The sequence below is a fragment of the Homarus americanus genome, unplaced genomic scaffold, assembly GCF_018991925.1.
Source record: "Homarus americanus isolate GMGI-L3 unplaced genomic scaffold, GMGI_Hamer_2.0 scaffold16610, whole genome shotgun sequence".
Classification (NCBI taxonomy): Eukaryota; Metazoa; Arthropoda; class Malacostraca; order Decapoda; family Nephropidae; genus Homarus; species Homarus americanus.
The window spans coordinates 23938-36677 of NW_024715336.1; the positions used below are offsets into that span (position 1 = coordinate 23938).

At 39.7% G+C, this 12740-nt stretch overlaps 1 protein-coding gene across 1 annotated transcript in view; it reads right to left on the reverse strand.

The window, feature by feature from the left end:
* The window catches only part of LOC121857650 (nuclear pore complex protein Nup160 homolog), a 31651-nt gene that overhangs the window by 15467 nt on the left and 3444 nt on the right, over positions 1–12740 (reverse strand). The window contains exon 2 of the mRNA XM_042353715.1: positions 1861–1954. Within this exon, the coding sequence (XP_042209649.1) occupies positions 1861–1954 (94 nt within the window). The remainder of the gene's footprint in view (positions 1–1860; positions 1955–12740) is intronic.

Sequence of the window (12740 nt, forward strand, 5' to 3'; positions counted from 1 at the left end):
TGCCTCTGTACCCTCGTGACCTACCATGCCTCTGTCACCTACCATGCCTCTGTCACCTACTATCCTCTGTCTCACCTACCATGCCTCTGTGTCACCTACCATGCCTCTGTCCTACCATGCCTCTGTGTCACCTACCATGCCTCTGTGCCTACCATGCCTCTGTTCCAGCCTCTGTGTCACCTACCATGCCTCTGTCACCACCTTGTCCCTACCATGCCTCTGTGTCACCTACCATGCCTCTGTGCTCACCTACCATGCCCAACCTCTTGTGTCACCTACATGCCTCTGTCACCTACCATGCCTCTGTGTCACCTACATGCCTCTGTGTCACCTACCATGCCTCTGTGTCACCTACCATGCCTCTGTGTCACCTACCATGCCTCTGTGTCACCTACCATGCCTCTGTGTCACCTACCATGCCTCTGTGTCACCTACCATGCCTCTGTGTCACCACCATGCCTCTGTGTCACCTACCATGCCTCTGTGTCACCTACCATGCCTCCTGTGTCACCTACCATGCCTCTGTGTCACCTACCATGCCTCTGTGTCCTACCATGCCTCTGTCTTGTCACCTACCATGCCTCTGTGTCACCACCCTGTGCCTACCATGCCTCTGTGTCACCTACCATGCCTCTGTGTCACCTACCGCCTCTGTGTCACCTACCATGCCTTTGTGTCACCTACCATGCCTCTGTGTCACCTACCATGCTTCACTCTTCACCTACAGTGTTGTAAGTATTACTTATTTTACTTTTAGTCATTACATGTACTGCACATATATGGGTGGATAATTTTTTATTGTTGTATTTTTGTAGGAGGGAGGAAGTGCCTTGATAAGTTGGAACTTGGGACAACTAGGCAAGGCCAGAGCCCCATATGTGCCCAGTTATTGAGGGTTTACTGTATTTAGGTTCATACACTAACAATATTAATATTCCTCCAAATATCCCACACGAGCTACTGAGCTGTAGTATACAGTATTCTCAGCCTCTTGTTTACAGAGAGGTACACTGCTCTACCTAACACTGTTGCCAGCACTCACTGAGGCACTGTTGTTGTCACTACTCAAGAGGGTTGGTGCTTACTACAGGATTTGTCTTGAACACTTACTAAATATTATTGTAGCATATTTAACACAACTAAATAAATATTATTGTAGTGTATAATATCTCCATATACCCAGGTTTATTCACTGATCAGTTGTCTAAGTCCAGAATTAGCCAAATCGAGTCATCATGTATCAATTATTTATATAATGCAAATTAAAATGTTATACGACAATGGTTTAGTAGTGCTGTTAATGTTTGGGCTGTGTAAGTGTCTTGGCATGTCACCCCCACCAAAGTTACATTTATTTATTACAGTATTATTTACTTTATTATTGATGTGTTATTCTTAGTTGGCTAAATGCACTAGATTATTGTTTGAAGTTCTCCTATATTTCTTACGTTACGTTATGTTTTGCTAAGCCAATTCTGTTACTTTAATCTTAATCATTCACAATTTGTAATTCTTGTTTATTGTGTTTATTACAGATCTATGGATACTGATGTTGCATTAAGTTGAACAAAACCTCCCAATGCTTACCTTCATTTTCATAACAATTACCAGTATTGCTGTGTGTACATCTAGAAAACACTTATGTTTGCAAAGTAATAATACAGATTATTTTATGTGGCAGCCAAGGCAAGGTGCAAAAACTGAACAGAAAACAACGAATAATAAAACACAAAAATTTGGAAATTGTCGAATGTCAAAATATTTCAAATTTGGTTAATTCATATTTTGGGGTAACTTGAGTGACCCAATTTTGTCAAATTAACGAGGGTACAGTGGACAAAGATTAAAGAAGGATCTCACCAAAAGAGGCAGCGGTTGTGTGAGAGAGGAGTGAAGGTGTATCCTCCACCATACTCAGGAACCTTGATGTCTTGCAGGGTGCTCTGAGCTGCTCCTAATAGAGAAACACTCACATGAGACCTACGCCGTGTACAGTCACTAAGGTGTAGTTATGGCTCATTACAGTGTAGTTATGGCTCACCACTACCACCACAACACCACTACCACCAGAAAAAGGTTAAGGATTTTTACATGTTTTCACAATAATTCTTAGTATCATAGAAGTACAGTATTTTAAAAGGAGACATTACTAGAATTATAATTTTTTTACTTTATATCTTCGACTAACCTTCAACCAGCATTGTTAGTTAGCAGGGCATGAAGAAGAGTAATGTCAAAACCTAACCTAACCCACGGCTCCATTATCTGACGGTGAAAAAATTTGTTTCTTTGTGAGCAAAAGTCGTAAAGGCTTGAAAATAAGTTAATGTAAGAGAACAGCACTGCCACCACCAGGAGTTGTCTGAGAACAGCACTGCCACCACCAGGAGTTGTCTGAGAACAGCACTGCCACCACCAGGAGTTGTCTGAGAACAGCACTGCAGGTTGTCTGAGAACAACACTCTGCCACCACCAGGAGTTGTCTGAGAACAGCACTGCCACCACCAGGAGTTGTCTGAGAACAGCACCACCACCAGGAGTTGCAGAACAGCTGCACCAGGGTCCGAGAACAGCACTGCCACCACCAAGTTGTCTGAGACAGCACTGCCACCACCAGGAGTTGTCTGAGACAACACTGCCACCACCAGGAGTTGTCTGAGAACAGCACTGCACCACCAGGGTTGTCTGAGAACAGCACTGCCACCACCAGGAGTTGTCCGAAGAACAGCACTGCCACCACCAGGAGTTGTCCGAGAACAGCACTGCCACCACCAGGGTTGTCTGAGAACAGCACTGCCACCACAGGGGTTGTCCGAGAACAGCACTGCCACCACCACCAGGAGTTGTCTGAGAACCACTGCCACCAGGAGGTTGTCCGAACAGCACTGCCACCACCAGGAGTTGTCGCACACCGGGTTGTCGAGAACAGCACTGCCACCACCAGGAGTTGTCCGAGACAGCACTGCCACAGAAGGAGTTGTCCGAGAACAGCACTGCCACCACAAGGGTTGTCCGTGTCATTCATTTTCTTCACACATGCTCTTATCCTTACAGTCAGTACAGATTATTAAAGAAAGGCAACTTCATATTTTAATTATAAGTTAATTACTGTATAAGTTTTTTCTCTACATAAATCACCTCTAGGAGGCGGGGCATGAAGGAAACACCAAACAAACCTTTGGAAACCTGACCTAACATTTCTTAACCTTTATGTCCTAACCCGACTCTCACACCCTCTCTCACTACATCCTCACTTGCCCTAAGACCTCCTCCTACAGGTCCCCAGCCGTTACCAACACCTCTTCCCTCCCAGACCAGATATCCCTCCTCCAGTCACAGGCCTGGCACTAGGGACCTGCCACTCTTTGCCATAAACAGATAAAATGTAGAACTCCCCACACACACTCATCATTCTCTCACTTTATGTAACTTGACAGACCTATGACCCTTCGAATTTCTACGCCCTAAATGTACGAGTCATAAAGGCAAGTATGAACTTTTCATACTTCCCTGTTGGGCGCTGTAAAACTCTGCGCTTCACCTTGCACAGGATGTAAGGGGGTGCCCAATAAACTAGCCCCCTCGGGGGCAAATCTGAATCTGAATCTTTATGTCCTAACACCATAATAATTATTACCTTGTTCATGTTTTCGGTTTTTTGTATGGGATGTTTTCTGTGTTCAGATGAGGAGTGATCCATAAACTCTTAAGTGATTCTTTACAAATTAGGAAAGGTTAGGTCAGGTTTTCAAAGGTTTGTTTGGTGTTATGTGTGGTATTTTACCCCACATTTTCCCTCTACTGTACTGCAAAGTCATGCCCACTTTAAATAAGTAATATTGTTGGTAATTTTATCAGTTAAAATATTCGAAAACTATAAGTTTTCGACAGAAACACAATACAGAGATCCCTCGGTTAATGAGTTACCTCCCATAAGATTCTTAATTTCGGTTAACGAGCAATCCCTCGGTTAACGAGTATCTTACGAGCCGACCTCAACATGTTTTAGCTTGCATTTGGCGGTCCACCAGCTGTAGTATTAGTCCGCCAATACAGTAATCGGTTCTAGGGCTTAAATTCCTTACTATTTTAGTATATATCAAGAAGTTTATACTATTCAATAATTTTAAAGTTTAATATTCAATTTTAGTCAATTTAACAATTATTGAACATAATTGAAGTAAGGTCACTAGTTTTATGCACGCCATCCAGCCTCTTAACACACCAAACAAGCGTTAGTCTCTCTGTTTTCAGTGGAGGTAACATCTTGCTTGAGACTCTCTTCAACTAAACGCTTTTTTTCTGTGTTTAGCCAAATTATTGGTCAATTTGAAATTTATTTTACATATTGACAATATATATTGCAGTGCAGTGTTGATTTAAAGAAAATATTCTTTATTTACAGCTAGTTTAAACTTAAAAAATCACGTGTTGACATTGTTTGAATCCATCATGGGGCCTAAGAGATCAAGAAAAGCGATTTCAATTCAAACCAAGCAGGAAATTATAATAAAAACATGAAGAAGGCATTAGAACAAATGCGCTATGCAAAGAATATGGCATGTCGACATCAACTGTGTCGACAATTCTTGCACAGAAAGACAAATTCAAGGAAGTGAAAGTGAGAGACAAATCTACCACAGTGTTTAAAGGTAGATACCTAAATGCAGAAACAGAGAGGTTAATTCTCATTTGGATTAGGGAAAAACAGATGAAAAGTGATTCAGTTTCAACTGAATTCATTTGTGAGAGAGCCAGGGAGATTTACGAACATTTAAAGACAGATCAACCTAGTTCTTCTGAAACTGAGTTTGAAGAGTTTAGGGCCAGCAAGGACTGGTTCGATAAATTTAAGAAAAGAAGTGACATTTACAGCGTTGTTAGGCATGGTGAGGCTGCCAGTGCAGATAAAGAAGGAGCTGAAAATTTTTTAGTGGAGTTCAAGGAACTGGTGGATGAAGAGAATTATCTTCCACAGCAAGTGTTCAATGTGGATGAAACCGGGCTGTTCTGGAAGAAAATGCCCAAAAGGACCTTCATCACCAGAGAAGAAGCCTCTTTACCCATGAAAGACCGTCTCACTCTATTGCTTGGTGACAATGTTTCAGGGGATTTCCGACTGAAGCCTATGCTTGTCTACCACTCTGAGAACCCCAGGGTGTTCAAGCAACAAAAAGTGGTAAGACGACAACTTGGAGTTTATTGGAAGTCCAACTGTAAGGCATGGGCTGTTGAGGTGTTTTGCCCTTCTGTCAAGAGCTACCTAACCACCAATAAACTCCCTTTAAAGGCTCTTCTCCTCATGGATAATGCCCCTGGTCATGACCCTGAACTTGCCAGAACTTTGAGTCTCAATTTGACTTTGTCAAAGTGTTTTTTTGCCCCAACACTACATCAATCATGCAGCCAATGGACCAGAATGTGATCAGCAACTTCAAGAAGCTGTACATGAAAAAAATGTTCAGAAGGTGTCATCAGGCAACTTCCACTGATCCTGAACTAACACTGGCACAGTTCTGGAAGGCAAAGTTTAACATCCTGGAGGCTGTAAAATTGATAAGTGTCATCATGGCAAGAAGTCTCCAATAGATCCCTCAATTCTGCATGGAAAGCACTGTGGCCAACAGCAGTCCATGATTTTGGGGGATTTGAGGAAGAAGCGGAGTTGGACCAGGAGATTGTGTCCATTGGTCAGTCATTGGGCCTTGAAGTGGAGGAGGAGGATGTAGAAGAGCTTGTGATGTCTCATGAACAGGAACCTACTCCTGAAGACTTGAAACAACTGGATGAGATGTTAGAAACAGACAGTGGTGAGGAGGAAAAGGAAAGTGATGACCATATGTCTTCTTCAGACTTAAAAGATGTTGTTCACCACTGGGAGATGTCCAGGAAACTGGCTTCAAGGCACCCAGATGTGGAAACAACAGAACCTATTTTGTGTTATGTTGAGGACAAAGTGGTCTGCTTCTTCAAGAACCATCAGGAGAAATGCCCCACAACCAAAAATTTACAGGTTCTTCTAAAAGGCAGCGGGAGAAAGATGCCACCCCTCAGCCTTCCACTTCAAAAAGGAGAGAGGATTTTCCTGTTGGAGAATCTGTGAGTCCAGAGGTTCCTGACATTATTATGGAAGGTGACTCGCCTTCCAAGAAGACAGTAAAATGCTTCTCCTCCACCCCCACTTCTAATTCACATCAGCATCATCAACCAGGAACCTTCTACATACACCTCAAAGTAAGTGTACTTTACTGCATTTTTTTTTCTTTGTATGTAGTTTTTGGTGAGCTGGAACCAATTACCCAATATCCCATTGAAACAATGGATTCGGTTAACGAAAGACCCTCTGGAACGAACTGTGTTTGTTAACCGAGGGACCACTGTATATACAGTATACACAGCTCCTCCCCGACTTACGATGGGGTTAGGGACCCAAATCCAGGTCGTAAGTCGGAAATGCTTAAATAATACATAGAAAATCTAAAATGGTGTCTTTTTCTTCTCAGCACCACAAAACACCGACTTTTAAGCTTGCCAGCCATTTTAAAGTGAATTACAAACGAAAATTTTGTATGTGTACTGACTTTGGGACTGAAATAATTTAACAAAATTTTGGTATGATTAGGCAGGTCTAAGTCAAAATATATATATATATATATATATATATATATATATATATATATATATATATATATATATATATATATATATATATATATATATATATATATATATATATATATATATATATATATATATATATATATATATATATATATATATATATATATATATATATATATATATATATATATATATATATATATATATATATATACACCCTCCACCACACCACCGAAAAATGTCAATACGATTGAGTCCCGTAGTGATCGCTGTACTGACAATTCTTTGTAATTCACTTTAAATGGCTGGCAAGTCTAAAAGTCGGTGTTTGTGGTGCTGAGAAGAAACGACCATTTGATTTATGTATTATTTAAGATTTCGACTTATACCGGATTGGGTCCAACCAAATGAAGTTGGGGAGAAGCTGTATATATATATAGTGGTCTCGGTTAACGAGCACACTTGTTCTAGAAGGTTGCTCGTTAACCCAAAACCATTGTTTCAATGGGTTTTGGGTAATTGGTTCCAGCTCACCGAAAATTGCCTAAATTCAACAAAAAGTAGAAATGCACTTACTTTGAGGTGTGTAGAATACCCTGGATGATGATGATGATGATGATGATGATGATGATGATGATGATGATGATGATGATAATGATGGGAATTAGAATGGGGTGGAAGAGAAGTCCCCATGGCGCCATTTCACCCATAAAATTTTCGCCTTCGGTGTAATTCAAGATTATTTTCTTTAAATCAACACTGCACTGCATTATATATTGTCAATATGTAAAATAAATTTCAAAATGACCAATAATTTGCTTAAACAGCAAAAAAGCATTTAGTTGACGAGAGTCTCAAGCAAGATGTTACCTCCACTGAAAGGACACAAAGACTGACGCCTGTATGGTGTGTTGGCAGGCTGGATGGCGCACAACTAGTGACCCTACCTTCAATTATGTTCAATAATTGTTAAAATGACTAAAAATTTAATATTAAACTTTAAAATTATTGAATAGTGTCTTCTTGATATTTACTAAAAGGGTAAGGAATTTAAGCCCTAGAACCCATTACTGTATTGGCGGACTAATACTAAGGTGGACTGCCAAATGCTAATACATGTGGAGGTCGCTCGTAAGAAACTCGTGATCGAGGGATTGCTCGTTAACCGAGTTAAGAATCTTATGGAAGGTAACTCGTTAACCGAAATCTCAACTGAGGCGCTGTTAACCGAGGGACCTCTGTACAGGTACAGGTACCTCGACTTCATTACTTACTCGACCCACGACCACCCACACATACGACATGCCTCAGTCAGTACGACCACCCACACATACGACTGCCGCAGTCTGAACCAAAAATTTTTCAAATGACGCGTATTTTCTAGACCAAACGTTTCCGGTTGCAGGCACGAGAGCGTCGCGGTTTGGGTCGCCTGGTGGCTACAGCACCCACGCCAGAGCTTAGTTGGTGTTTGGCTGTCGTTGTATCCTGACAGTCACGCTCTGCACTGACATCATTTTTGTTACTAATTCACTTTAGAATGACTGGCGTAGAAGTGAGAGTGCTAGTGGTGCTCAGAAGAAAGAGACAGTCAATTACTGTACTTTGAGACGAAAATTAAGATAATAATGCAGTATGAAAATGGGAAAACTGTAGCAACTATTTCTCGCTACCTAGGCTTCTCGCGCTCAACCATATCTACTATTTTGAAGGACAAGGAAAGTATTCATGAGGTAGTGAAAGGATCAGCATCTATAAAGGGCAATATACGAATAAAAGACAAGGTCCTCTTCATGAGATGGAAAAATTACTCGATATGGATGGAAGATCAGATACAGAAGCGTGTACCCGTAAGCCTTCTAACCCTACAGGCCAAGGCAAGAAGTCTGTTGAAAGCCTGAAGGAGCAGGCAGGAGATGAGTGCGACAAACCTTCACAGCAAGTCATGGGTGGTTCCAAAGGTTTAAGAACCGCTACAGTTTGCACTGTAAAGTGAGTGGAGAGGCAGCAGAGCTGATGTGGGTGCTGCGAAGCTGTTAGGAGGAGCTAGATCGTGTCATCGTGGAGAAAATTTTGCCTGAGCAAATATTTAATGTGGATAAAAATGGATTATTCTGGAAGCGCATGCCAGACAGGGCATACATCCACAGAGGCGAAAACAATGCCGGGATTCAAGGTATTCAAGGACCGAATCACACTTCTGTTGTGGGGGAATGTAGCTGGTTTCAAGGTAAAGCCCTTCATGATCTATCATTCAGAGAACCCCAGGGCTTTTAAACATGTCAGCAAGCACACACTGCCAGTGTTTTATCGTACAGTCGGCCCTTAACATACGCCGGTTTAACATACACGGATTTGCAAATACGCGGATTGCCCAGCCGGAGGAATATTCTGTACATTGAAGTACAAGTAATTGAAATACAGTCGACCACGTTAATTCGGACCCCTTTAATCTGGATTTCGGATAATTCGGACAAAATCTGAACTTTTTTTTTTTTAGATTTGTAGGAATATTACATAAGCGGACCTTAAGCTAAAATGCTGGTCCACCCACTGCTGGAATAAAACACCAGCGTCTTTTGGTTAAATGTAACATCTCCACCACTAGTGTGGGGATGCAACTTTAGCTTCAGACATGAAAAATATTTACCATTTACTGCCAGTAAACAATGGAAACGTAAAATATGTACCAAATAGCAATGAAAAAGTTGTGCAATTTCCTTCAGCAATGGCAGCCGCAACTTACAATAGGCTAAATTACCTTACACATGTTTTCAGTAGTCTATGTTGAAGTTCTTAGCACAGGCTAGCTTATCATATCATATACAGGATCACAGTTCTCATTGATCTACAAAAAATACAGTAATAAAACCTTTTGATATTTCACTTAATATAATACCCGTAATCTACTTCAACCTCCTATTGTTTACAACGATGCATCACTCACCACCATGTATCAGCTAGACGGTACACGTGTTTTTGAATCGTTTTCAGTTAAACTTTACATCACATGTATATTTTACCTAAACTGCGCCTGAATGAATATATTCTCGAAATAAATAGTAGTTTGCTGAAACGATGTATTTTAATGTAAAATAGATAAAATACATGACCAAAAACAAAGATTTACCTAACCTTCCGATGTTCAAGAGAAGTTACTCGTTTTTTAATAGTTTTTGGTTAAAATACTGTTATATTACAATGGTATTCTATTCATACTGTGCTTGATATAATGCATTCACGGAAATGTAATATTTTTGCTGAAATGATGACGACATAGTGGAAAGTGGATAAAAATCGCGACAAAACAATGACTTTCGCTTTCTGCTCAAAAGATGTTACCGTAATCGCTCGATTGGTTTTCAGTTAAAAAATGTTGTATTACGATAATATTCTATCCTAATTGACTTGAATAAATACTACGATACCATATTTCTGAATATTTTCATTAAAATCCATCCAAATCATTTTCCTTGTCATCGCTCTAGCACCAAACAGCTCCCAGTCTCTGAAAACAGTAGAGGGCAGCGGTTTTTCAATCGCTTTCAGTTAAAAAACTGTTACATCACATGTAAATTTTACCTAAAATTGCTCGAATGAATATATTCTCGAAATAAATAGTAGTCATGGAACGTGATGTTTCAATGTAAAATAGGATAAAATACATGACGACAAAAGACTTTACCTAACCTTCCAATGTTCAAGAGATGTTACTCGTTTTTTAATAGTTTTCTAGTAAAATATTGTTATATACAATGATATTCTATTTATACTGTGCTTGATATAATACATTCACGAAATGTATATTTTTGCTGAAATTACGATGCATTACAGTGGAAAGTGGATAAAATCGACGGAAACAATGACTTAAATATAATGCAATATTAACCCTAAATCAAGACCGACAATCGAATTAAACGGACACTTCCCCATTAGTCCTAATTAACGAGGGTCGATTGCATGAATCAAATCGCCATGCACCAAACACTGCACACCACCGCCACCCACATCGCCACGCCACCCCCTCACTCAGTCAGTCTCGCTGTAAACGCTAAGGAATGTATTATATCAAGCACAGTATGAAGAATATCACTAATATAACAGTATTTAACCGAAAACTACTAAAAAACGAAAACATATCTTGAACATACGGAAGGTTAGGTAAAGTCATTTGTTTTCATGTAGTTTATCCTAATTTACATTGAAATGCATTACGCTTCAAAAACTACTATTTATTTCTGAGAATATATTCACTCAGTCACAAAGTTAAGGTAAATACGTGATGTAATATTTAATGGAGACACAGTATTGTAGTTTTTTTTCAAATTTAATTAACAAAGATTGATGTTTCAAATGTAATGAACAAAAATTTATGTACAGTATCATAAATAAACTTTAAAAATTAATACTTTATGTTTTACATCGCCCTGTGCTACCATACCATGCATTTGTTGCTTTGGGCTTACATGATGACGCAAGAGACTGCTCCAATCAAAATCTGACATCACAGCTGGTGGTAGCTAAAGCGCCGCTTCCATTGTTTACTGCTAGTTACTGGTAAATATTTTCAACCAATCTAAACTATTACATCCGCTTAGAGGCTCCCAATTTCACTTGGCCAAATAATTTGGTCTTAAAACCGATCATATACACAGGTATATATGGTAAATAAGGACACAAAGGCAAAAGTACACTGATTTTAACACTCACGGTATCTCTTTACCTAACCCCAGACATGTTAAGGGCCGACTGTAATAAGAAAGCCTGGATGACCCTAACTGTTTGAGTACTGGTTCCTTGACTTCTGTTTCATTCCACGAGAAGGAGTATTGTCTGCAACAAGGAATTGTATTCAAGATTTTATAATTTGGATAATGCCCGGACACCCACCACACCTGACTTACATGCACCCTGATGTTAAGGTAGTTCAATTCCAATCCTAACACCACCTCTGTCATCCAACCCATGGACTAAAGCATGTTTTTAAAGTGATATTTACGCATAAACTTCTCGCTTCAGGCTGTTGCTGCTACTGAAGGTGAGAGAAAGCTGAGAGTTTTTTAAGGACTACAAACATTTTGAAATGTATAAAGAACATAAAGCAGCATGGATGAGGTTACAGGTCAGTGCATGAATGAGTATGGAAGAATGTCCCGAAAGATATGTGAACAGTTTGAGGATTTAATGAAGATGAAGCACTTCTCATTAGTAAAAGACCCGGAGTTGGGAAACAGCTTGAGTTAGAAATTGATAATGAAGATGTTGAGCAGTTGGTTGAAAGTGTAGCAGAAGAGCTAAGTAACGAGGCTCTTTTTGAACTGGAAGCACAGAAAATTGCAGAGGAAGAAGAGAGTCTTAATATAGAAGAAGAGCCTGCACCCTTCTTTTTGGTGAAACAAATGGCAGAGACATTTGTTACTATTAATAAGGGATGCAAATGTTTGACTTGAATGGATCAAAATGTTGAAGATTTTGCCAAAAGTTGAGAATGGTCCAAGATGCATCTTGATTGCTAACAGGGAGATTTATAATGAAAAAAAAAGCAAGCTGTGCAGTCTAAATTGCAACATATATTTTAAGAAGTCCCCAGTGCTGTCTCCTCACGCCCCACCACTGCTGCCTCTTCACCCCTAAAGATGATCCAATACTTCAACCAGCAAGTTTCACCTGTACATAAACCTGTCTGAAGAAAGCTTACATTGATGACCCACCCAGCCCCGCTCCTCCTCTGTTTCTTCCAATTAATAAATCTCCATGTATCCTGTGAATAGAAAAATTATTGGGGCCCCCGTGCATTCAGCTGACTACATTAAAAGTGCCTGTAACACTGTATCCATTCTTCATTATTGACTACTTTTACTGTACTGTATTTCATTTTAGATTTATATAAATTTGCATTTTCGATTTCATTACGGTTAGGGACCCAACCAGGTCTAAGCTGAAATGGTCGAAATCGGAAATGCTTAAATACATAGAAAACTAAATGAGGCTCCTTTTTCTTTCTCAGCACCACAAAACACCGACTTTAAGCTAGTCATTTCAAAGTGAATTAAAACAAAATTTTGTCTGTACTGACTTTGGGACTAAAACATAATTTGATCAAATTTTGGTACAATAAT